Source organism: Perissodus microlepis, chromosome 9 (assembly GCF_051167445.1).
Source record: "Perissodus microlepis isolate ML-2025 ecotype Zambia chromosome 9, ASM5116744v1, whole genome shotgun sequence".
Taxonomy (NCBI): domain Eukaryota; kingdom Metazoa; phylum Chordata; class Actinopteri; order Cichliformes; family Cichlidae; genus Perissodus; species Perissodus microlepis.
Window position 1 is genome coordinate 15,583,302 of NC_140469.1, and position 27,009 is coordinate 15,610,310.

A 27,009-nucleotide genomic window follows, 5' to 3' on the forward strand; every position below is an offset into this window, starting at 1 on the left:
ACAGAGAGGAAGAAACCCTGTGCTAACATCGCTATTAGGTATGAGATGAAAAGAGCCAGCTCGAGCCTGTGGACAAGCACAGCGCTTTTCTATATTGAAAATGTTGATCATATGCAGTTTGCCGTGCACAACAATTATCCCTTCGTTTGTATACTCTGGACCCCGTGTGTCTGGATTAGCATAAAAAAGGAAACATGTCTGGTAGTCTGTAGTTTGTCAGTGGTCTAAAAATTATGTTTAAGGATCCTAAAAGACAGTTATACAGTGATAAAAAAGAGGTCAAATCTTTTTTGTCTTTTTCAGAGCATCGTATAAAAAACCAAAACAACAACAACAACAATTGTAATTTTATCATTTCAAAATGTTTGCACACAGGTCAGGTGACATTTGTTTATTTTCATGTCATCAATCTATCTTACCAGAGTGATCTGTTATTCACGGGCATCAGTGAAATTTGACATGTTTGGTAAGATATATATATTTACACACTTTGCCCTTGACAGAGAAACGCACGCATGCATGCGCACTAGCCCGAGGCCCTAACCTCTCCACTGCTGTGTGACATTTAACGATGTGATTTATGAAATCTACCCCGATAGCTCCACCCTGCCACCTAGCCATTATCATTACTCGAAGCATCATCTCTCTCAGGGGCAGGGCTCGGTTTCACTCCCCACCCACACATCTTGACTCATCTGCCGGCTGCTGCTAATGTCCGCACTGATTTACATACATATGGATCCATATGCCAGGTGAGGTGACTCATGAGGGGACAATTATCAGTGACGATGTCAGGATCAGGCAGGGGAAAAACTTTCATCAATATCACATTCTCTGATGTCATTACACTGGCAGCTCTCCAAGGCCAGCCAGCTTGTAGAGCCATTGCTAGAGTGCCATCAGTCCTCTCCGGGGCCTACCGCTGGATCCGTAAACTATCCAGCAGTAATGACCTGTAATGAATGGAGTATCATTAGAAGGACATACAAAACGTCTTGCCATAATAGACGCTGTTGTAAGTGCGACATGAAGAGCAAGGCTCACTGAGTGTTTGCACTGTGAATACGCCCTTTTAAAAACTTTTAAAAGTGTGATTTGGAGACTCGCCCTATGTCAAACACCAAACTTCTCAACTCATTAAATAATAACTCATGCCACTGTGTGGCATAGATGCATACATAATCCACAAGAAATAGGATAAAATGCCCGTGCATGGATGAACTCAAGTTACAATGAAGGAAACTACTGAAACTCAGTTACATAAGAACAGATAATAAGAACAGACGGTGCAAAACACTCCCGCACTTGGAAAACCACCCAAATGTACAAATGTAGACGTGAAAGAATGTGCTATAAATTGAGAAGATAATAGACAAAGGCTTCCATTCATGTGGGAGGAACCGACTGTACTCATCAGGAAGAAAGAAACTCGAACTAATTACTTCGACCAGCTCTAATCAAATATTCTCTAAGAACAAACATTTGGGTCTTTTTTCGCTTTGATGTTGCTTTTCTGTTTTTTGATAGAAAGGCTTAAAAATAAAGTTTCTGTGCAACACAGAGAAAGCATTTTCTTAGTCATGGATGACATCATCTTTACAACACATGCCATCTTGTAAAGGTAAATTCTAGTATTTGTCAACCAGAGGTTTTGATGTCAAGAAACTTTTTGAAACTATGGGAACCCAGGTCAAGTCTTCCCTTGAGGAGAGCCAGTTTACATTCCCCATATAGATGAGATGAAGCTAGGGCTGACCCTTCTACCTTCCCACTGCAAGAAGGGGAGGACAGCAGACTTTCATTTATTACTAAATCGATCTTTCTTTGTATCTCCTTCTATCTCTGCTCTTGCCACAAATGAAGGGGATGGATGACGCAGCAACTTGCGACACTGTTTGGAGATCATAAATATGCTCTATTACTGCTCCCCGTCTTGTGAAACATTAACCGATGTACACTAAGATGACTGGGTGTGTTGCTGTAAGGCTGATTGTCTCCGACAAATGAGCAGTAAGGGCAGGAGGTCCATGGCTGGGAGCCTGTCACATGGAAAACACACATGCTTTGATGTGCGCTTCCTTCATGCTGAGGCTGATGCTGCTGAACGTCTTGCATCAGTGGACAGATCAAATCAGCACTATAGTTGGACTTTATGAGAAAGCAAATGGTTAAAAAGTAAGATACTTCACAGCTTGGATTATTTATTGTGTTTAATATTTGTAGATTTAACTTTAACGTACTTTAACTTTAACTTAACTTTAACTTTCACTGATTCAGACACTTGCTTCTTAGCGATGCCTCTGCTGATGATTGTGGTGGAGATGAAGGCTATTACTGTCGCTTGACCTACCTGCTCCATAGCATGAAGAATAATCAAAGGACCCAGCCAGACCCCCTTGTGAAAGATTATTTTTCAAGACAGCGAAGTATCCAGTTATTACTAGTGTCTACCTCTTCAATAGCAGGAGGCGTGATGAGGCCTCATTTCCTGCTGATGCTCCCTGCAGAGGCCCCATTTGTTGGCCGTAATAATGTGGAAGAGGCTGAGCTTCTTCAGCAACAGTAACAGTCAGGCCCCCTGGAGCATATAAGTAAAAAATGGTTTTTGTCTGCCCTCTCCAATTTGTCATCATCAATCAGCAGCAGCATTAGAAATCCTTGCCATATATTGTGTAGCCCTCCATCATGCCATTAAAGAGGGCACGACTGGGCTTGTCCTGCATTATAAAGTTGATAGTCTTTCATTTCACATTGAGGAGTTTCAGTTTTTACTGAAGAATTATGAATTATATTAACACTACACTGTGGTTTGTAAATAATGCAAACTGGAGCTCCTGTGCAACGTACAGCACTGTGAAAAAGTATTTGCCTCCTAAACCTAATAACTGTTTGTGCCACCTTTGGCAGCATGAACTGCAATCAAGCATTTGCGATAACTAGCAGTGAGTCTTTTGCATCACTGTGGAGGAATTTTTGACCCACTTGTCTTTGCAGAATCGTTTTAATATATCTACATTTAGGGGTTGTTTGAGGTCATACCAAAGCACTTCAACATGAATCATTCATGATCATCTGGTAAAGAGCAGAATTCACGGTTCCATCTATTATAACAAGTCTTCCAGACTTTGAAAAAGCAGAGCAGCCCGAGACCATCATATATTCTTTTTATAAAATGCTCGAAATGTCTCGTCATACCACAGAATATTTTCTCAGAAGTCTTGGATCATCAAGATGTTTTTTGGCAAATGTGAGATGAGTCTTTTTATCCTTTTTGATCAGCCATGGTTTCCTACTGGGAACTCTCCCATGGAGAGGTGCAACTACTTTGTCACACATGCCCAAGTAGGTTTGGATACGTTGTTTTCCTTATTCATAAATAAAATAATCAGTTAAAAACTGCATTTTGTATTTACTCAGGTTTTTTTTTTTTTACTTATATTATAATTAGTGTGATGATTAGTGTGATAGGCAGCACGGTGGCATGGTGGTTAGCACTGTTGCCGCACAGCAAGAAGGTCCTGAGTTCAATTCCACCATCAGGCCGGGGTCTTTCTGTGTGGAGTTTGCGTGGGTTCCCTCCGGGTACTCCGGCTTCCTCCCACCGTCCAAAGACATGCAGCTTGTGGGGATAGGTTAATTGGATAATCCAAATTGCCACTAGGTGTGAATGTGCGAGTGAATGTGAGTGCGAATGGTTGTCTGTCCCTGTGTGTTGGCCCTGCGACAGACTGGGTGTACCCCGCCTCTCGCCCTATGACAGCAGGGATAGGCTCCAGCGCCCCCCGTGACCCTGAAAAAGGATAAGCGGAAGTGAATGGATGGATGTATAGTGTGATGGAAGAAACATTTAAGTGTTACAAATATGGAAAAAATCAGGAAGGGGGCAGATAATGTTTTCTTAGCATTGTATTTAAATGGGTTTTCATGTTGTATGCAGTTTATAACAGTATATAACAGGTTATCAGTGATTTGTAAAAGGAACAGTCAGATATTTTGGGAAATATGATTCTTTGTTTCCTTGATAAGACTGATACCACTTTCTTGTTTGCCTTCATAATATGACCTACAACCAGTAGATGGTTATCTTAGATAAGCATAAAACTGGAAACAAAGTCAAGAAGGAATTAGCTTCCAGCATTTAGGAATTGAGTAGTGCATTAAAAGTCCTTTGTTTTTGTTTAAAACAAATAGCACACATGTTCAGAATTGCAGGAAACAACTGCACGCATAAAACAATTACCTTACTTATGGCTGAGCTCAGGGGAAGCTGATATGTAGATTTTTTTTGACAGCCTCTGACTCAGTGAAGCTAATCTTTAGTCTACATAAACCTCACAAGCAAAACAAACACACAGACAAAATCATACCCGAACGGTTTGGATTTCTGCTGGATTACAGGAACTTGAAAGGGAAAGAGAAAAAGGGAGAGAGGTGAGAAGGGGGCGGTGTTATACAGTAGAACAATTGATTGGAGACCTGCCAAATTCTCACATTCCTCCCTTTCTTTTGGGACTCGGAAACCTGGGGTGGCAGAAGGTCACAGGTATTCTGAAGAAAGAGGGTCAGAAAAAAGGTAAACAAGAATAAGGCAGGTAAGAAAGAGGCAAAAAAGAAAGAACAGAGGCGGGATGGTAAAGCATGCATCACCAGCTCACCCCTCCCTTGTCCTCATCGTCTCCTCCCGAGTGTGATCGACTGGAGGGAGGTGCTCAGCTGGGAACAGGGAGAGAGACACCAGCTTTGAGGAAAGGCAGGCACACACAACACGAAAGCCAGTGCTGGAATTGGGTGTTTTGTACTGTAGGTTGCATTGCAGACCTGTTTCTGGAGGGAAACTGAAGGGCTGGACACAGGAGACGGACACAGGAATTCCAGGTCACAAGGGCTCCTGTGGCAGAGCTCAGTCCTGGCTGGGTTGGGCTGGGCTGGTATTCCAACCTCTCCCTCTCACGGTCATGAGCATGAAAGAAGCAGAACCAGAGCAGGAGTAAACACAGGTAGAGACGTGTGTGAGCACAGTCTGGGGGGAAACCAAGAGGCTGGCATCTTACTTCAGAGGTTGACTTCTGGCCTCACTCCATCATGATGGGATTCTCTGTTGAGTTTGCCTGCTGGTTGCTGGTAGTTTTTGCTCTAGGTGAGAACCACCTGGTGAGTGGAGGTTGTTCAGGGAAGTGCTGCAGAGGCAGAGACACAAACTGTTTGACCACTGACTGGAGGATGGACCGTGTGCACGGCACATGCTACTGTGATGAAGGCTGCGTCAGAACTAAAGACTGCTGCTTTGACTACTTCACAGAGTGTCCAGGTGAGTGATGAATGGATGGAACTGTTTATTTTTTGGTGCGCACCTTAACTTTATGATACCCGACCTCTTGCTATCTTCTAAATCTGTTGTCCAGAAGATAAAACAAGACAAATTATCCCCACTATCTGGTCATTAGTGGGCTGCTTATCACACAACATACCTCTAATGAGAGAAGTGGCATGGGTGGATGCGTTCCACATTTTCCCATACATGTCAAATTGTGTGCATTTAACTTCAGTCCTTTCCAACTCTTCTGTGTCTTTTGTTGTTTTCTTCAGCTTCTAACATGGCGCAAACCTCACATAATCTCTGATTTTGTGTTTCTTGCATGTGTCTCACCTGCCGCATTACAAAAAATAATCAGCACACCAAATAACCCCAGTAGCTCTGAGCCTAACCTCATTTCAGTGGGCTGGCTGGCCCACATAATGGAATTAGTACAAATATTTTAAGAATGTGGTTCTGTCAATCAGTTGTAGCGATAACAGCTACAGTCAAACAAGCTAGGCACATTTAATATGTGTTATGGGCCAGTCGTGACTAAATCTGAATGTTTAATGCATCAAAGAGGAATCATAGAGCAGGCACAAAGAAAATAAATCACAGGACTCAGTCACTGATTGAGCGGCGCACTTGGCGCACTGTCAGAATACTTGTAGCAGAGCAGGAAGCACTAATTCCACAAGTCACAATCGATGCTTCATTAATCAAAAGTTATTTCCTGGATATTGAGTCACATTCCACTCTTCCACCAGAATATTATAATTATTCATCCCTTAAAGATCAATGGTATATCTTACTGTCGATGGGAATTGTAATCCTGGCACAAAAGCTAAGATCTTAGGGAGTGAGCCTTTGGTTTAAATGCAGTTTAATTGTTCGCTGCAACAGAGGATTTCCTCTAATAACGTTTCTCTCTTGATACTGGTGCCAACATCCAGCTCAGGACTGTGTTGTGAGCGACTGGAGCTTTTGGAGCGGCTGTGCCAAACCCTGCCAGCCTTCGGTGCGAATCCGTGTTCGTCACATAGAGCAGCAGCCCCACAACAGTGGGCAGCCCTGCCCCGGCCTTGAGCAACGAGCTGGCTGCAGGGAATACAGAGACCACCTGGGTAGACACTGTGGCTTCAATTCAGGTATACAACCAGATGAACACTCTCTGGTTTTACTGTATCTGCATTTTTTTTTTTTTGTGTGTGTGTGTGTGTGTGAAGTTGCATGCATATTTTCTTGCATTTGAGCCTGTTTTGTAATTCATAGATGATCTGGTTTCTCTTATCAGGTCCTGCATTCATCACCAGCATGGCGTTTGCCAAGGGAAGGCCCAAGCACGACAGCTACGGAAACCCCCTAAACCCTGGGTAGGTTTCATATCATGGTACTATAAAGCCTGCAGACGCTCTCTGAAACTGCACAGACCTCAAGAATCTTTGAATTCAAGAGTTGAAAGGTTCATGAATGCTTTCAGGGGAAAAACCTCTTTTTTTGTGCTTTGTATCACAAATGAAATTGAAAGGAGATAACAGCTCAACGTTTTCCTACCAACGAGCTACCTGTAGGTGTTTGCCCACCTGGCCTTCTGTCTACAGACCATTAAACATAGCGATGCTGAAAGACTGCCAACAATCCTTTGAAATGAAATACTCAAGGCTGTCACATGAAAAGCGCATACACAAAAGGTTGGGATGACAGTAGGTGCGGTATTGCGAGCAGTTCAAAGCATCTATATGCTTAATTATTGTTATTCCTTTCATTAGAGCTGTGTCCCTGCTACTGGGGATAAAGTGGGTTTTTCTTTTTTACTGATCAGTAATTCCCAATATCGCCTAACCAAGTGATGATGCCTCGATGTCCCTCTCCTGTGCGTTAAGGGTTTATTTTGTTTGAATTCTACTGTCTCAGTATTCCAGGATTTATTTGTTCACCTTCATTACACTAATCCTGTCGCCCTTTAGGTTTTGTGTGGAATTCAAGCTAGAGTCACGGACGCCCCACTGCACTGTGGAGAACCGGCCCCACACACTGTGGATGCGCTACATAACAGAGGGCTTTAACGTGTGTGTGGCATGTGAACCTCCTGCCATGCGAAACAATACCAGCAGCTGCCAGGGAGACGGTCGGGAATCAGACAAGTATGCAGTTATCGGCCATTTTACATGTGTTTTTCCTCCAGTCCAGATATATTTAAACTGTTTGGCTGTTTACCAAAACACATTTAATTTACAGCTGAATGTGGTCTAAAAGGGCAGACTCTCAGCTTTTTTTCTTATTTTTTTTACAAACTGAAGGAACATTTAGGAATGGTGGTTATTTATTATGTAGCCCCCTTTTTCTTTAGGGACCAAAATATCTGACTGAAAAGCTGCTTCATGGACAGATGTGGGCTTCTCGGCTTAGTTTTTCAGCAATTTTGAACGTAAAACATCTGGAAAAATTCCAAGTGTACCATTTGCATTTGAAAACTGTGGGTTTGAACTCACAACTTCCAGATTTCAGTGGTAAAAACCTGTGAGAGAGGTGGAACTTTAGAAGTGGTGAATGTTTAACAAAGAGATAATAACTCAATGGTGTGCTAAGCAAAGTAAAAAGGCACGATTTTCCATTGATAATTAGATAATTGTAGATGATTAGATGACCCGTTCCATGGTAAAAGAACACCCCTCATAACACCTAACCAAGTGATAACCATTGCCCAGGGGCAGAAAAAACAAATTTTAACATCTAACAATACCAGACAAGTTGTGAAACAGCATTTGTTTGGACTAATGAAAGTATAATATTTATATTAAGAAGAAAAAGACTAAGAATGTTTCATTATTTGAAGCATACAGCAATACTTGCAAGATGGAAGACAGAATGAGAAGGGAACACAACCCAATCGAGCATGCACTTCAATTCCTGAAGAGCAAACTAAATGGCAAAAAAACTAAAGGCCTGGAAAACCACCAGGAAGGAGGAAACTCATTAATGTGCATGGCATTCAGTCAGTCTGTCAACCATAACTAACAAAATCCTAAAAGGTAAACATTTTGGTTATGATTATGCTCACTTATCCAGTTTGAGCCCCTGAAAGAAGCTGAATTAAAGCTGAAAGTCTGCATTGAAATTGCATTGCACTTTAATCTATTGCACTACCGTACAGAGCCAAAGTTATGGAAATTGTGTTCCTGTCTACAAAACCCTAACTGCACGATTTCACATAAAAATCTAAATCAGTTCATAAAACTTAAAACAGCTACAAAATTAGTCCACCTTCTGCTTCAACACTTAATGTGCCCTTGCCTTAAGCTAAGCGGTGTTGAGATCTTGTGAAATGACTATGTGAAACCATGTGCATAAAGTGGTATGAAACCAGTGGTTTAACTGTGCTGCAGGGAGACTGTGCTCCACTGGCAGGCGGTGGGGAACCCGCAGTGCAGCGGGACTTGGAAGAAGATCCAGAAAACTCAGCGGTGCGCCTGTCCTCCACAACACAGTTTTGTCTTCATCTGATATGGATTTCACGTGAACATCTAAAAACCAATCATCAGTGGGCAGCCAGATGCCTCAACACATCGTCTCTCTATCAACACTAAGAGGAGGCCTAATTTTGCAGATATGTCTCTTAATATGGTCCAGATCAGTGTAAAGTATTTTTAAATAGCAGATTTTCATACACATTAAAATAGAAAGACACTTGTACAGCATTTCACCTTTTCCCTCACACACATTAAGCACACTTCCTTTTATTTTGGTTATAAAACAATGCTATTGTACTCTTTTCCAAATGTCTTGCCTTACACCTTATTTATCTAAAAAAAACGTGGCCTTAAATATAAAAAACTAAAAACTTTTACATCGTTTCCTGTGATTGCTCTCTGGTGGTATGACTGGGTGCACACAGCAGCAGCAAAGCACATACACTGACACGGTTAAGGAACTAACTCAGCTTTAGCTGGTCAACTAAAAAAGACTAAATGAGTGAAATATACAATTATGTTTTACTGACACATTGTCACACATTGTCAAATTTACCCAGTCACAGCAGACCAAGTTACCCAGATCACTGTTCTGTGCTTGAGCACCCTCTGGTGGCAAATTGTTTCAGTGCAAACATAGCAGAGCATGCAACTAAAACCATAAAAAAAAAAAATCAATAGAAAAATCAGGTGATTTTATTTACAGGTCAAATGCTACATTGTACGAAGAGAAGCTCTGTGTGTCTTTATCCCACTTCATGTGCCCTCATTAGAACTCTCCAGCGGTCTTTGAGCATGGTGCCGGTGCGTCCTTCAAAGTCATAATCCATTAAGATACGAGACCACTTCCCCTGCCCGTGACGTTTAATGCCATCCTTGAGGTACTTGTCCAGCTGGGAGGTCCATTTCTAGATAAAAAGGAAAAAACATAAACTCCTGCTTTCTATGCTTAAACTGACTCCTTAAACTGATTTGTGGATTAATTGGTTCTACTTACTTGAGGGGGTTTTCTTGTTTTTTGTACCTTTTTTGTGTCTGGTGAATTTTCTGTCATCTGGGATAACTCTGATGCTGTAAGGTTTGAAATTAATTTACTTGTATTCAGGCTCAAATATGATGTGCTGGTAAATAAATTTCAAAAGAAAAATTCAGAAACCAATCAAAGCCACAAGAAAATTAAAACCCACCATTACTGGAGATTCGACGTAGATAAAAATGACGCTTCTTGCATGTATCAGGCTTCCACACATCTGTATTTATGGTTGAGAGTAGTTTCCGTTTTGGTCTGTGGAAGAGTAATACAGTGCGACACAATTATTTCCTTAACCTACATGTGTAATTTAAGTGACCCTGAATGCGACGTGGCAGTACTTCAGACACTGCAGATTTACTGGGATTTTCACAACCACCTCTAGAGAATGGTCCCAAAAGAGAAAATGTCCAGTGAGCCACAGTTCTCTGGGTGAAAATCTCTTGTTGATGTTAGGGGAGAATGGAAACATGGATTTGAGCTGGTGGGAAAATATGCAGCAACTCTGAATCACGCATCAAATGTCAAAGAAGATGCGCGACAGCAGCAGAAGGGCACACTGCACATCCTGATGGTGGGGGCCAGAATTTGGCACAAACAATATGAAAACACGGTTCAGGCTGATGCTGTAGGGAATATTTTCTTGGCCTGTCCCCGAAATAGGATTTATGCTTCTATGTGAAATCTATGTCACAGGTACCTAATCAGAAACCCCTCTGAAACTCGCACCCCAACTACTTTGAGTGGCCTCTTGATTCCTCCTGTGCATTTCCTGCTTCTTTCGAATGAATCAGTGAGAGAACATCAATCCCTGCGTCAATATACTGACTCTCAGATTGAATTCCTCGAGGGAGATTCCTTAAACTATCAGGACTGATGTGAGGGGATGTAAAAAGAAGTGGAAAAACTTCACCAAGGACACATTTTTTTTAGCCTCTGGTGAGAAAACAAAACTAAACAAAAACCCCCCAAAAGAAACTGGAAAAATGGGACCTAGGAAGAGAAGAAGTCCTAGAATCATTTAGGCTGGCAGAGGATATAAAAGATTGGGACATAACTGTAATGCGTAGTGCACAAATGTGAATGCCAGCAAAGGCATTGGCCACAAAAGTCTGAATCAGCCGTTAGTACCAAGCAAGCATTGTTACAATGCCACAGGCTGCCTGAATATTGCCATATGTCCATCCCTTTATGGCCACAGTACACCATGTTCTGATGGCTGTGTGCCATGCCACAGAGTTCAGACCATCTCAAACTCGTTTCTTGAACACAACATGAGTTCACTGTTATGAAATGGCCTCCACAGTCACCAGATCTCAATCAAAGAGGGCAGCTTTGGGATGTGGTGGAACAGGAGATTCATATCATGGATGTGCAGTTGACAAATCTGCAGCAACTGTATGATGCTATCATTTCAATATAGACCAAAATATCTGAGGAATGTTTCGAGCACCTTGTTGAATCTGTGCCATGAAGCATCGAGGCGGTTTAGAAAGCAAAATGGGCTCCAATACAGTACTAGCGAGGTGTACCTAATAATGTGTCTGGTGAGTGTTAAACATATTCTTACTGACCTGTGACATGTGGTGTTTCCTTTCCTGTTAGGACATAAATAAAGCTGAATATTTAGCATGAAGGAGAAGCCGAGTTTAAATAAATGGGGCTTTTCAAAAATACTACGACTTACTTTCTGTCCTCCGTGACATCACTGGCCTTCTTTGAAAGAGAGCTGTCACGAGGCCCCTCGTCCTCCAAACCTTCAGTTTTGTGTGAGGACTGCACCATCTTTGAAGCTGCCTGATGATCGGAGAGGTAGACATAACACAGACATTTAGCTCTGCTAATTTATGCATATAAATATGACCCTTTCATAAACTTCTAAAAACAACTAACTTTCTGGTCCAAGTACCGCTGTAATGAAAAGCAAAATTTATGAGAGCAGTCATTAGCATACCCTTCCAAGTACAGCCATCAAGAGGTCATTGGCTTGCGTAAATCATTCATAAAACTTTCCTGAATAAGTGAGTCTGTTAGGCCCTGAGGACGACTCTACAGAATGCAGCAGTTTGCCCTTCTAACTAATTTGATGACAAATTGTCAATTAGCTATGACTGATAACGTCACATCAGCACCTTCTGTTGGTCTGAGCGCCATTACTCAGGAGGATAAGAGCGTAGTTTCAGCACAAAAGGAGAAAACAAGAGGAGGAGAAATTAATATCTGCAAAAACTTGTTTAAGCATTGCCTGTTAACTACTGAGAAACTTTGGACACCTCATGTACACCCATCAGCAAGCCACAGCATTAAAACAGGCGCTGTGATTATCTCTTCACAACAATCCAGAGGTGCGATATATCAGGCAGCAAGTGAACAGTCAGAGCTTGAAGTCCACGTGTCAAAAGCAGAAAAAAAGTGGGCGAGCACAGATCTGTGGATTTTATGACGATGGCCAAACTGTAACTGTTATGCAGCCCCAGAGTCCCCGTGATGACTAGTGTCCACTGATTGGTGTATTTACCCAAAAAACCTTCCATCTCACAAAAAGTGCAAAGGGGTTTTATACTTTTTGGCTAAGACATAAATTTGGAGAGACAAGGCTGAGATGGTTTTGACATGTGCAGAGATGGAGGTATGTAGTGAAAGAGCATATGCAGAAGGTTGGTGTGACAAAAGATGATGCTAAAGAAAGGGTGAGATGATCCCCTGTGGTGCCCCCAAAAGCAGAAATCCAAAAGAAGTCAACAACACTTTTTGCAAAAAAACCCAAAACATTTCTAAGAGTTTAAAGTGAAGTTTAAACTTACAACTTAGGAAATAAAATATTCAGCCCAGAACCTAAAACATAATACGTATAAATATATCTAGTCTAGTTTTTTAAACAAATATTTTAAGTTATGTAGGCCTGACAAACAACTTGTGAACTAAGGTTGGGATGGACATCATGTTGGCCTTGATTTTAAAGTGACCTAGTAGGGCTTTAAATAACTGAGACACAAACCTGTAGGATCTAAAGGTTATTCTCAAAATTCTCCGAATTGTGATCTCAATATTGACAATGATAGTAGTGAGTGTGATTTTTCACATAGTTGAGCAGACCCGTGTTCATCTCATTCTGATACTGGCTGTGACATAAAACACAGGTTCTGCAGGTGCTGTACCGTGAGAAGGTAGTCAGAGGGATTCTTCTCCAAATAGGCATCCAAGTAGGACTGGACTGTCTCTAGCAGGCGACTGAAGCTGAAGCTCATGAGGAATGGGTGGTAAGTCTCCTCCTGTGCAACTATTTTCGAAAGCTTAACTCTCAAACCCTGTTAAAACACATTAGTTGTTAAAATCGCTTAAAATCTGTTACTGAATAACTAAAACGTTCCAAAATTGACCTTTATTTTGAAAAGGAAAGGGAGAATAACTGCCATACAGACCTGTGGAAGTTCAAGGTTATTCTCAAACCACCTGAGGGCAGAGGAGGCAGAAGACCTTTCACCCTTCTCCAAGCAGACAGCAACAGACTAGGCACAGGGTAAATGTATGACGTTAGACTCAAAATCAATACATGCAGCCAACATCAGGACCTGCTCATTTCATAATCAAACATCTGTATAGTTTCGGCACTGGTGTTGTGTTTTCCCCCCCACATAGTAAAATGTTTAGTTCCCTCAAAAAGAGCTAAAGGAAAACCACCAGCACTGCAATGGATCGTGTTTTAACTAGTTTTGTTAATCACCGTTTCTTTTACTCAAGCATGACGCTCCTTTGTGCTCTCAAAATTGAAAAATGCATATGAGGTGAAACAAACTCTTTCCCTATATTGTTTGTAGCTCAATTACAAGTGAAGTAATCCCCCAAAGGCCCATACTGAGGCAGGAAAAACAAAACAAAACTTTATTACCTGTACAATCAAAAGGATGGCAACGTTTTTAAACAAACTTTCGTCTGCCACAGTGTTTTTGAGGTCTGACCAGAGTCTGGCAGCCGACATCAGAGGCATCACAGAGGCATCATCTTCAAACTGCACATCTGAAGAAAAACAGTGTTTTACAGGACAAGGAAACAGGAAGCCAACTAGGATGAAGGACAGAAAGAGTCTGCTGCTGTTAATTTTTTTTTTTTTTTTTTTTTTTTAGCAAAACAGTATACCCCCAGTGGCCACTTTATTAGGTATAACTACTCAGCTCCTTGTTAACGTAAATATCCAGTAAGTAAGTAGTAAGTACATGGCAGAAACTCAATGCAGGTAGACACTGTCAAGATGGGATGTGGATGTAACGGGAGATTTAGATCATGGATGTGGAGCTGACAAATGTCCACAAATCTAGGCCACGGAGAGTTAATGCATCACTGATGAAGAGACAGGTGGGTATATACATTTTTAGTCAGTGATTTCCAACCCCTTTCTCACCTTTAATAGTTTTTAATGTGTATTTTAATATAGTGTGGCATCATGTTTTCTTACCCAGCAGCTTTCCGTGCATGACTCTTGCCAGGAAGTCACAGATCTTTGCTTTCTCATTTCTCTTAAGAGATAATTTCTGAATGGCTGAGGAAAAAAAAGAAGAATAAATGAAAAAACAATTGTGTTAGGCACAACATTTTCAGAAACTTTGTGAAGACTTGCACGTATATTTACATTAAAGTTACCAACGAGAGGTCCTTCTTCCTCTCGTTTTTCTGAGTAAAGGTGCCAGTTGCATTTAACAACAACATGACAGGTCTCAACAAAAAAAAAGACAAGAAAAAATACATAAAAATAGACCTGGCTTAAAGAGTTTCACCTCGGACGCTGTTTTGGCGTCTACTCCTTAAACATATCTCACCTTTATATCTGTCATATTTTACGTGATATTTGGTTCTTTAATATTTGTCCTTACCAACTTTTAAACTTTAACTAATGGTAAACTTAGGAAGCTAACCTAACACCACTGGAATAGTCATAAATTTAGCATAAATATACGTAACCTAGGTGCCTCACTCACTCTGGAAAGCTGAGAGCGTTTCGTTGAATTCATCACGTTTGCCCTCCTTAAAACGCCGACACAAACTTAGAAACATGAAGTCCGACATCCATCCTGTAGCTACGGCGGTAATGTGAGAAAAACTGACACCTTCTTCGAGGTTATTTAGATCTGAAGCGGTTCTGTTATTATTTTCAGCCGCCATGTTTATGTGTATTCCTGTTTTTCTTTTAAAAACACCCGCGCGCTCACCATTTACCAGCCAGTTTGAATTCGCTAATCGGACTGCAGCGCCCTCTGGCGTTCAGGAGGAGTAACTAAATATCAATATCACCTTGTTCAGATCGTGCCAAAACAACTTGAGGCAACTGCAAGTTGAAGAAGTTGTTCACTGCGTTAAGTTTCAGATATAACTTGTAGACTCGTAGGGTAGTATTTAATTTTAGGTATAAAGCAATTCTCAACCTTTTATGCAGTCAAACTGTGAAAACTTGCCTTTCGTATTGTGGAAAACATTTGAGTACAGAAAACTCACTGTCATGTTTAAGATTTGAGGTTTATGACTTGCCATGTTACCCTGCTGAAGTAGCCTCTTAGCTGACAGGAGTGGCACCTGATGTGGTCTTCTTCTGCTGCAGCCCATCAAGCCGTTTCCCTCTGACCTCTGGCATTGACAATTTTTTGGGGGTGGGATGCTTTGGGAATATTTTCTTTTTATTGGATCATTCACTGTGAACCATACAGGTTGTGCAGGGTATCAGGTGAAATCAGCTGAGTATAACAGTTATAATAGTTATAACAGCCTCAACTTTATTTACTTTTCTGATTGTATCAGTTCTTTCATTAGGACCCTTCATGGAACTTGGAAGCAGGTCTGGAAGAACTGATTGTAGCAACAAAAATGTGTGTGTGTGTGTGTTTTTTGTAAATAAAAATACATTTGTAATAAATATTTTGTTGCCATTTGTGTTATTTCTTTCTTATTTCTGACCCATTTTAGGCACTGAGTCATAAATTCAGAATTTTCCAAATATGTAATTATATTATCTTAACTTATCCACTTGGTAATCCAGCAAATCAGTGACTTATCTTCCTCCCCTCACCCCTAACAAGCCAAGGGGTACATGGCTACCCCTCCCTAAGCCTGCCAGAGGTTTCTTCCTGTTAAAAGAGACTTTTCTCTTCCCTCTGTCACCAAAATGCTTGCTCACAGGGGGTCATATGAGTGTTAGGATTTTCTCTGTATCATTGCAGGGTCTTTACCTTAAAATGTAAAGCACTTTAAGGTGCTATATTTGGTGCTATATAAATAAAATTGAATTGAATGAGAACCTTCAAATGCAGTTAACACTGTAAGTATGTTTTTATCAGAAATGACCTTTTTCCCTAAACCTAACAGAAACCTAAAGTGTAACTATTTAACCTAACCCAATAATTATATTCCTAAACTAACCAAAAATGGCCATAAAGATAAAGTTAAAGACAGAGAAAATATAAAACTAAGTAAAATTGTTGCCACACTAGAAGCGAAGAAACTATGTGAATGCCTCTGCCACCACACCACAAGCCTTATTTGGGCTTAACTGGTTTTTACTTTGCAAATTATTATTGGACAGAGAATGCATTTCCCTCTAAACACACTGTAAATGTTGTTTAGTTGCATTGGAACATGCCTGGAAATGCACACTTACATTAATTGCATCGAACGGAATGCATTTCCATTCTGTAATAAATCATTTATCAACCAGCCAAACTGCTGAGTTGTCCACACTTCTGTATATGGAAAACAACTTTGCTTTCTTGCAGCAAATGCAACATATTATTTTAATTGGTGTCCTGACTCGAACTTAAGTCTTTTTCCCCCCTCTTTTTTACTTTCCTGGCCTACAATCATCATCTCACATGCAGAGCAGGGAACACCAAACACACAAACGCAGGAGTTATACATTTATTTGTTATTCTGCATATGCTAATAGACGCAATGAGGAACAATGCTCTACACAAATGTTGACATACATACCATAACAAAGTGTTCTGTGGTCACATAATTGTTCAGACTACTACATGCATACAAAGATGTTGCTTTGTACAGAAACAGTCTGTAGGTCAGGATGTGTCTTGATGATAATGCTTTCTCAAAGCTGAACAGAAAAAACAATGGAGGAGGCAGAATATACAGAGATATAAGGACAAACAATGATGCTGTTTGCATTTTAAGGAGCAAGGAAAGCAGGTATGAGTGACACGGACAATACCCATTCTCTCAGAGAGGGTAAAGACACGACGTTTCCACTCTGTACAGCATCACAGATGAATACGCCATCATGAGACAGTAAGACAGAGCACAGTCCTTTTTGCTGTCAGTTCACAGAATTAGCTGCAGTATCCACACAAACTTTATCCCGAGGGGATACAGCTGATCAATCCAAATCCCTTGTTTCTCTACCCTACCTGTCAAAATGAAAGATTACTCGAGGCTAACACAGAGACATGATTACTACAAACAAGGGATGAAGGATTAATTGGAGTACAGAAAAAAAGTACAAGCTTACAAACAAGAAGGTTATGACCTAACCTCCCTTTATTATAAAGAAAAAAAAAGAGATGAAAATTCAAACGAAGACCACTGCTGACTCCGCATTTTACTTCAGAGAGTACCAAAGAATCTGAGTTTCTGATGAGGGATCAGTAATATCACAAAGGTAACTCCATGAGGTCTCACATGAATCTCTGAACACTGAGTCAGAATATGCTACTTTGGGCAAATTGTATGTACACAGACAAAAGAAAGAAAATATGGACCACAACTGACACAATGTAACCATTTGGGAGAACCATTTCTTTTCTTGTCCTCGCCTTGTTTTTACCCACTCGTAGCTATTCCTGAGGCATGCCATGGGGTTAGAGCTTCTGAAGCTGGAGGGCCCGGAGCACTCACTGGTGTCAGCATGGGAAATAATCAGATGGATCAGCTCAGAGACAGCAGGGATCTCTTCCTGGCTGTAGCCGCGCTCCCTCTTCGCCTCCCTTAATGGTCAGATGCCCATCCCTTTGTTTGTACTTCTTCCTGCCTCTCCGAAGACTGATGGGAGTGGATACTGAATGTGGTACACACATTACTCAGAAGAAGGGAGAAATATTGCAGCTCCCTGTTCTGGAAGCCAAGACATCGAAGTGGATTTTGACAACAACACTTCTCAAAAAGTACAGAAGCAGCTAGCTGACATTAGCTGTTCAAGAAAAACAAAACAAAACAGATAATCTATCCAATCAGAACATCAGAGAGTTATAGAAAACCTGAGAACTCAATATCATTACTTGTTTCTATTACATAAAGACCTGATTTTTCCTATAAAATTAGAATTTTTTTTCTGTACAGTGCTATATGAACAAAGCAAAATGACTCGCTACCTTCTCATAAACAGCCGTGTTATGAAAAGGCACGCATCATTTCAACCACCATATGGCAGGAAATTGTGGTCGTGCTCCATTTTGGTTTAGAAAAAATAGACTCATTCTCCACGATAATTCACAAAAAACAGAAAATTGTTTGTTTGTGGCCATTAAAATTAGATAATGTTAATATCTTCCACACATTTGCTAGATTTTTTTATGTAAATCTAATAGCAGTATAAAAGGCCCTGGTGGTCAATTTGGATTCTTATTCCGACAGATAATCAAATTTGAGGTCCATTAATACCTGGCTTTAAGGTGCTCAACAGCATTTTGCCAGTCACGCAATATGAAAAAGTAAAAGTCAGATTCTCATTTGCATTGTTTGTGAGATCCTAGTAGTCGTATTACTCTTTTTGCCTCATATTAAAGATATAACATCTGAAAAATACAAGTAAATTTTGCCTGTACACTTACAAATTCCCATAGACATAAAATAAAGTGCCACAATTCTTGGCCTGCATAGATTGCAGTATGCGATATTGCACATTCCACACCTTTCAGTAAAACAAACAAACAACCAAAATATGATTAGCGAAAAAGAATGATAACAAGAAAGAAAACAACAAAATAGTTCACCCACGTTCCTTCCTATCATTGCCATTCCGGTTTGTGTGGCTTTCACAAACCCCTCGCTAGTCTACGCCGACACGTGTCACGCCGAAAGAAATAAACAAATATTCCAGCAATAAATTGGAATCAAAGGCAACGTAGAACAGATATATTTTCAGTCAGTGTAAAACAAAAGCAAGAGAGACGACGAGAGAAAAAAAAAATCCTTTGGGTTTAAGTTTGACTGAAAATTGTTCACAATAAAACACGATAAATTACAGTCCGAGACACCACAGATATACAAAAAAAATGCCTTAAACTTATCAGCAGGATTGGGTAAAGTTGCAGTAGTATGGAACAAAGGTCAACATTGACATGAGGCTGCTGAGGATGGGCCAATGAACACAATGCAGGTAAACAAACTACAATGAAAAAAAACTCCAAAAGCATACCTACTGTCAAAATACATGTTATACCATATATGTTATAATGCATTCGAGATAGAAGAAAGCTTGCCAGTGTGCTTGATTTGGTCCATTGATATCAGAAGGAATACTGTCATTTTTTGTTGTTGTAATCTACCCCTTTTAAAAAGCCAAAATAGATAATGATTAGTGTAACACATATATCTGTGTTAATGACCAAATCTACCTTGGTGAATAATAAGTCTTACCTCTTTTTTTTTGTTTTTTTAAATGGAGTCTCACCTACATATTGTAGACTTTTCCTACAACCAATCTAGCCCTACTTATCACGTTTCATTCTTAAAACTACTTTTAGATAGATAGATATATTTATTTATATAATTGATGTTAGAGAGTAAATAAGATCGTTTCCTCTGATTTGGATGGAATCAAAAGGCTGAACGAGGAGCATCTTAAATCTCGACCTAACGCCTGAAACTGCGTGATAAATATTGTCAGTAGCTTTAGTGTCTGATGGTTCATCTTCTTACTGGTTTGATAAATACTTGGCAACTACAGGTGTTTTTTTTTTTTTGTTTTGTTTTTTTTTTAGAGAGAATTCAAGGTGTTTTTATCCTTCTTTCCCACATTCATGAATTCAAAGATGCTCAAACTGAAAGTTCAACAGCTTCTATGAAAAACAAATATATTAATCTCAACGTTACAGCTTCATCTGTTATTCACGAGAAAAAAAAACAACCAACCGAAACAAAAATGAAACAAAACAAAGAAACAGGGCCATCATGAGAACACTTTGCATTGCCACAAAAGGTAATGATATGTTTCTGTTTTTTTATAGGTCGCTACGATGCAACACCCAATCTGAGGGCTGTCTATCCAAACCCCTACCCCTTCTTTTTCACATTACAAATATTAGTACCCTCAGTGACTGTCTTCCCTTGCCATCTTGTGCATTGTCATTGCCTTAGATGTCCTAGTATTTACAGTGGAGCGCTTTCAGCAAACTAAGCACCGTAAAATATCTGTCCTTTGATTTTTTTTTTTTTTTAAAAAGCATGCTTTTACAGTTCCTCTGTGCATTTCCTTCTTTTGCTAGAAAAGGAGACGTTATGTACATCTGGAGGACCTGCGTGTACGTGATTTGATGAATTCTCTGTTTCTCAAAAGTGTCCTCTTTGAGCCCACTGTTTTCCCAGGATCTGCACAAAGCACTGCAGTTTCTTTTTCTGCAATTCAACAACAACACAAGTATAAGAGACTTGTCATGCCATGCAAAAAGATCTTTCGCCACCGCTGCACCCTTGACTTTCCTCCCTGCTCTCCCAAACTTCAGGCTGAGGTTGTACTAGGTCTGTTGACCCTCAAATGTCCCTTACATTCACATGCTGGTTTCACATGTTGGAGAGAGGCTGCCATCCCCGGGTATCAGGTGGATATCGGATGTAAACATGTGGTTCTCTACTTTGTGTCCACTTTGGTTGCTGTCAGGCTTAACCTCCTCGCCTGCCCCAACCACACCTTGGGTGCTATTTTGTGCTGCTGTCTTGGGTGACAATGGTGCAACCGCTGCTCCTGCCACCTCCATCAGGTGCTTCTCCTCATGATTCTCTGTGGATTGTGGATCTTCATCCCCTGGTGGGGTGTCCACCACCAGCCTCTTAGGGGCCAGAGGGCAGACGCCTTCCATTGTGACTGGAAGAAGCCCCTCTGAACTAGGGATGAGTGGTGATGTCTCTCCCACTGGAGACTCATCTTCCAGGATGCTGGAGCTGATGTCTCCAGGAGAAGTAGTACTGGGTGGTGTCAGAGGGCCTTCAGCAGAGGTCTTTGTGTAATTGACCTTCAACCCTTTTATTTTTAGAGGATTAATCCGTCTTGGAGAGCCCTGGATATCCTCCACAGCACTGTTAAAGCTTTCCCCTTCGTCTATGTAGAGCTCTGATCCATCACTTGGGTTGACAGACTCATAGAGACCATCTTTAAGAAACCTCTGGTCATCACTGGGCCTCAGTAAGCTAAGATTCAGAGGTGGCGGGGCCCTGGGGTGTCTGATATGACATGATCTAGCATCCTCCTCGCCTGAGTTTGAACTCTGTTTTTCGATGCCAGCTGAACAGCTTCCAAAGTTTTCTGGCAAGGAGGGCTGGACTTCCTTCATCTCCATCCCCACCTCCTCTTTTAATGCAAATTCAGGGCTCTGGGATTTCTTCGGTGATGCCGGGGCAGTCATAGTTGTGCTCAGAGTGCTCATGGAGCTTGTAGTGTTGAGATTGCTGAAGGACTGTGACTTGGTTATTTGACTGTACATCTCCTCCAGTGTTTGAGCACTAAGGTGCTGTGGGGTCCTGCTTGTCCGCTGTGGACTTCCAGTTGTGGTGATGGTTATGTGATGGGGAGAACTTTCCGGCAGAAACTCTGGGTTTCTTTTGTCAGGTGATTTCAGATGGGTTTCAGAAGAGGCATGCCTGGTATGGCTGCCCCAGCGGCTAGGCGACAGATGGTTGTCAAGAGGCGTCTTGTTTTCTCCTTTATCTACCGCTACATCCATCAGTTCCATACTACGAGCAAAGGCATCTTTTAGGTTCATTGACACAATGCTACCATTCCTTTTGGCTCTCTCCAGAGCCTCCCTTCTCTTGATGGCTTTCTCCTGCCTCTTCTGCTCTTTGTAGAACTCAGAGAAGTTGTTTACAATGATGGGGATTGGTAGGGCAATGACAAGCACACCTGCAATGCAACACAGTCCACCTACAATCTTTCCAAGCAACGTCTGTGGGTAAATGTCACCGTAGCCCACTGTAGTCATTGTAATGGTGGCCCACCAGAATGAGGCAGGAATACTGGTGAATTTGGTGGCATCTTCATCTTTTTCAGCAAAGAAGACCAAGCTGGAAAATATCATGATGCCCATGGCAAGAAATAAGATAAGTAGCCCCAGTTCGTTGTAGCTCCTTCTCAAAGTAAATCCTAAAGACTGGAGCCCCGTGGAGTGCCTGGCTAACTTCAGGATCCTCAGTATTCTCATGATTCTGAATATCTGCACCACACGACGTACATTTTGGAACTGCAGCACGCTCCTATTCGACTCTGTTAGGAATATGGTGACATAGTAGGGCAAAATGGCCAGCAAGTCAATAACATTAAGTGGGCCTTTGAAGAATTTCCACTTATTCGGAGAAGACAGGAAGCGAAGGAGGTACTCCATGGTGAACCAGGCAATACACACGGCCTCCACATGGGCCAGGTTGGGGTTATCATTGAAATGGCCAAACTCATCTTTGTGCTGGAGCTCTGGTAAAGTGTTGAGGGAAAGTGCGATGGTGGAGAGGACGATAAACAGTATTGATATGATGGCTAGAATCTAGAAAAGAGAGACAGAAATGAAGAAAGTATTAGTTTAACACTGGTAGAGGACACACTCTGAATAATCAGGGCTGCCTGATTTGCATTAAGGATTTTAAAAGATGTATAAATAAAGGTCTCCAGTATATGATATGAATCTAATGGAGGGTCTGTCTTTGGTTCAAAGGCACTCTGGGCGTGCTCATGAATATCAGAGCTCCATTATCCATATAAAGAATATAGAATATGCTAGAGTATTACATAAGGATAGGTCAGCAAGATAATGGAAAATGACACAAGGAACCAATGAGTGATTAAATGAATGGAGCATTGCGGAGCTTACTGACTGAGAAGTCATTTAAATAAGGGTAGTAAGTAGGCCAGAAATCTGTTTAGACAATAACTGTGAGCGCGCGCATGAGTGTATGTGTGTGTGTAGTCCCACCACATAAAAGAATAAAAGGATTTTGGCGCCACCTGTTGGCAAATGTCTAAAACTTCCCCTTTCATTCATTACTTTCACTTTAAAAAATGCACAAAGCTTTACAAATATTGTTTCTTCTTATGAAACATACAGTGAAAATATTGTTTCCCGTATGCTTATTTGAACAGTGAGGGGATGGTATAATAATAATCTTGTATAATGCCATGAGGTCAGCACAGCATAAAGCTGAGTTTTAGCTGCAGCTCTTTATCTCGATGAGGATTTATTGAAACAGATTGATTAAATCTGGCCTTAGATGCACTGACTACGATTGAATATTTATAAAACAAGTGTGTCATCTATATATGGCGAAGACATTATGTTACGTGATGAGCTGAATATCTTCCCTCTTGCGCTGCAACTACAGATAAAACTCTTTACAATGCTGCTGGGGTTAGCTGATGTCCTCTTTTTATTCCTCTCCAGTTCAACTCTGCTCAGCTGAGCGTCTCTTCCCACACAGGTGAAGCATCTCTGCACTACACTCGGTGCAACCCTGCATCACAACACCGACTGAAATCCAGGACATGTGAAAAATTAGCATTCTTTTGTGCAAAGCCCTCTGTGACTCGAGCAATATAAAGCCTATTAAAATCTAATGAAGAGAGATTGAAGTGACTCAGTCAAATAGGAAAACAAGGCATGCTGAATACTAATCACAAATCACATTAAGTTGCAGAACACATTGATGATCTTACATAAATTTACAATGTGTAGTCTGGAGACGCTCACAGTATCTCCGCAGAGACTTCATTAATTTAGCAAATATTACATATTAGCAATACTTTTTTTTTTCTTTCTTGCAGTGGTTAGGGGTCAACCACTTCTGTAGTCCAGCGGTCCCCAACCTTTTTTGCGCCACGGACCGGTTTATGCCCGGCAATATTTTCACGGACCGGCCTTTAAGGTGTCGCGGATAAATACAACAAAATAAAACTAGTACCGGTACCGAAAAAAAGAAGATTTATTCATAACACACGTGAAAAGACCCAGGAAAACTGAGTTAACGATAAAAACAATAACAAAATAACGCTGAAAACCGATAAAAACCCTGAAAACCATACATTTCACACCTGAGCCTCTACTCTCGCGGCCCGGTACCAAACGACTCACGGACCGGTACCGGTCCGAGGCCCGGGGGTTGGGGACCGCTGCTGTAGTCCATCCATTAGCCTGTGGCTAACAATGACAAGCTGGAAAAAGTGGTCAGAAGGCTAGTGGCATTTCCTGAAGCAAACATATATAAATGCATTTTTTTTGTTGTTGTTGCTGTTTTTAAATAAAGCAGGATCTCTTCTACTAATACAGAGGAAAAATGGAATCATAAAGCAGAATAAAGAAGGTGGTGTCCTGGCTCAGCAGAGGAAGTGTTATCGCTAAATGAATGCTGGTACTGATTAGGTTAAACCTATTAGCAGCTAAGTGAGGCAACTCAGGGCAAGCTTGGCACTGAGCTGTGGAGTCATAGTAAGGACGCAGATTTCTTCCATACCCCTCAACTTTTTGGCAAGCGCATTTCAGGCTCACTCCCTGCTGCCAAACAATTTGATCGGAAGACCTTTGCTTGTACTCTTGTTTCTGAACAGCAACAAGGTAGAAGAGCAGATAAGAGCACGAGATAATAATTTTGGGGGTATACTGTGTCTTACACAGATGATTTTCTGATGTGGTACAGTATGGAGCGGAGTATATGTAAATAAGATTTACTGACGTGCAGGCAAGAGGTAAGTCATTCTTCAGAGGTCGATTCTTTATTTAGATTTTACATTAACTGCCTCAGAGGACACAGTTAATCTTCTGCTGTTCCACACTTCAAAAGATACACTATGAACAGCTGAAAGAATGGACATGCGGGCACGCACACAAACACACAGACAGAGACAAACTGATTAATGTTTTCATTGACCCATAGCCCCGCTGTCTCACTTTCACACACCCGAGCAACCTGTGTTCGGCAAATGCCGTATAAGCTCGGGGATAAGAAGCGCTGAGGTGGCTTGCATTAACCTACTGTTATTGAGTGGGAGTAGTTAAGGAGATCAATTACTTGGACTCCTCTTTTCTCATGATTTGCATCTGCGGTTGCATTAAGTATAGCATCAAATGTCGTGAGTGGTGGATTAAAAAACAAAGAACAAAATAAAAAAAAAGAAAGCACAGTAAAGCCGGTTGACCTAGACGTGACTGTGAGGACGAAGGCAAACAGACACAGGAAGTGAAAGAAGATTTTTCACAGATGCGGCCACTTTCTAATCTGTGGAGCTTCTCTCTAAACTGTTAGATAACTGAGATTAAACTATCTGTCAATTCCACCACTGACCGATGTGCCTGCACGCACCTTGGCAAAACGGTGAATGCTTGTTGTGTTAAAATGAAGCAATTTCATTTAAAAGCAATTAAGAAAGTTAAATATCAAACTACTGGTAATTATAGCTTTATTAAATACATAAATTTTATACTTATCTATCAAAATATATTTAGACTTAATATGTAAGAACATTATATTTTATGTCAATTTATTTTCAAGTACAATTTATTAATTTATTTTTAAAACACACCAGGTTTATGAGTACCATACCTTATTATTACTTTATTACTGATTTTAAGCATCAGGCTCCTTTTTGCGAGGAAATTTTACTTCTTTCATAGTTTGTTTGAAAATTTTCTCCTCTTCTTGTGACTCTGCCTCAGGATCAGCATAGCAGTCAGGTCATGGTCAGGCTGCTCCTGATTGGCTTAGACGGGCGGTCAATGCATGGAGATGATTAGCTGGTGTTTGACATACTTTAGCTGCCTGTGACCAATCGGGCTGCTGTACTCCCTCTCCACTGGCTCTATAGTAGCAGACAGCTTATTGTGCTCTGAATAATAAGAGCACAATCAGGCCAAATCGTACACACGAGTGGGTCTGTAAGGCAGACTTTTGTTGTAATGAAGGATTTCTTCTCTGTGCATCACATGGACTTTCAGATGTATGCAGAGAAGATTTGTCTATCCTTTAAAACCTCATAGAGTCAATCAATTCACAGGAGAAGAGTTTGCCCTGATGTCACAACATCGATTTTCCTTGAGCTCTCTCCCTTTGATCTGAATTGTCATGTTGCTCCCAGAAAGAAACATTTGAATAATACCTGCATTTTTATATTGCATTATTTTGGTTAGTATGTTATGTGATGAGCTCACGCCCATGAGGTGTGCTCATCTTGGATCACCTAATGTGCACTTCTCTTGGTAGCTGTCTTGCATTCATACATTTAAGCATTTTTAGCAGATCACCCACGGAAAAAAAACCCAGACAGCTTAGCACGACAGCACTGGGAAGCTGGTTCACTTTGAGATTTTGAGAAAGACAACTAACAAAATAAAGTTCTGAGTGTCATGTCTTACTTTTGGAGCTCAACCGATACATGGTAGGACTATCACAGTTTTCCTGGTATTTGGAGATAAACTATTTCCTTATATGAAAAGTTAATACATAAAAAGATGTTTGGGATAATTGAAACATGAAGCCGTCATGTGGTTTTTCACAACAAAGCAGCTCCGACTGTAGCACTGTTGGCTCCACATGTAGCAGAGAATGCATAACAACTGAGCAGAAGGTGGTTCAAAACAATTCAGTGCAATATTTTTTATAAAGCGTCAAATCACAACAACAGTCACCTGAAGGCACTTTATTTTGTAGGTAAAGACCCGACAACAACACAGAGAAAAACCCAACAATCAGATGACGATGTCAAGAGGTTAAAATTTGGAACAGGTATTGTCACCAAAAAAACTAAAATAAGCTGATGAAAGAAAGCAAATGCTCTTTAGCCGTAGCAAACATACTCTCCTCATGATTTAATTCCGCAGATCCTTAAAAGTAATTGAAGATATCCTGGGTGGACAGAGAATGGGGAGTGAAGTTGATCCAGAGGAGAAAACATGCAGGAGTCACAGCATTAAGAGCCCTCTTGAGTCGCTTTTCTGTGCCTCTCTTGAGCTTTATCTTCAGCCATCTGTCAT

General features: G+C 40.9%; 3 protein-coding genes across 4 annotated transcripts in view; 1 reads left to right on the forward strand and 2 right to left on the reverse strand.

Moving 5' to 3' along the window:
* Positions 1–376: 376 nt before the first annotated feature.
* Positions 377–16,590, reverse strand: terf1 (telomeric repeat binding factor (NIMA-interacting) 1). Of its 2 annotated transcripts, XM_084939211.1 has the most exons (15): positions 14,770–16,590; positions 14,250–14,333; positions 13,686–13,813; positions 13,219–13,305; positions 12,955–13,104; positions 11,484–11,593; positions 11,371–11,394; positions 9,954–10,051; positions 9,764–9,837; positions 9,471–9,674; positions 4,819–5,177; positions 4,656–4,713; positions 4,492–4,548; positions 4,368–4,401; positions 377–3,790 (listed from the first exon to the last, which is right to left on the reverse strand). In XM_084939211.1, exons 1-10 carry the CDS (start codon positions 14,951–14,953, stop codon positions 9,513–9,515), a joined length of 1,101 nt encoding a protein of 366 aa, XP_084795337.1. In that variant the 5' UTR covers positions 14,954–16,590; the 3' UTR covers positions 377–3,790; positions 4,368–4,401; positions 4,492–4,548; positions 4,656–4,713; positions 4,819–5,177; positions 9,471–9,512. The 2 variants fall into 2 exon arrangements, with proteins under 2 accessions (XP_084795337.1, XP_084795338.1); XM_084939212.1 differs by lacking the exon at positions 11,371–11,394.
* sbspon (somatomedin B and thrombospondin type 1 domain containing) lies at positions 5,083–9,461 on the forward strand. Its single transcript, XM_084939213.1, has 5 exons — positions 5,083–5,308; positions 6,250–6,444; positions 6,591–6,669; positions 7,264–7,440; positions 8,683–9,461. Exons 1-5 carry the CDS (start codon positions 5,083–5,085, stop codon positions 8,798–8,800), a joined length of 795 nt encoding a protein of 264 aa, XP_084795339.1. The 3' UTR covers positions 8,801–9,461.
* Positions 16,591–16,682: 92 nt separating the features above from the next.
* kcnb2b (potassium voltage-gated channel subfamily B member 2b) overlaps positions 16,683–27,009 on the reverse strand; it is a 91,615-nt gene continuing 81,288 nt past the window's right edge. Inside the window, exon 3 of the mRNA XM_084939210.1 lies at positions 16,683–22,539. Coding sequence (XP_084795336.1) covers positions 20,557–22,539 — 1,983 coding nt within the window. The 3' untranslated portion in view covers positions 16,683–20,556. The remainder of the gene's footprint in view (positions 22,540–27,009) is intronic.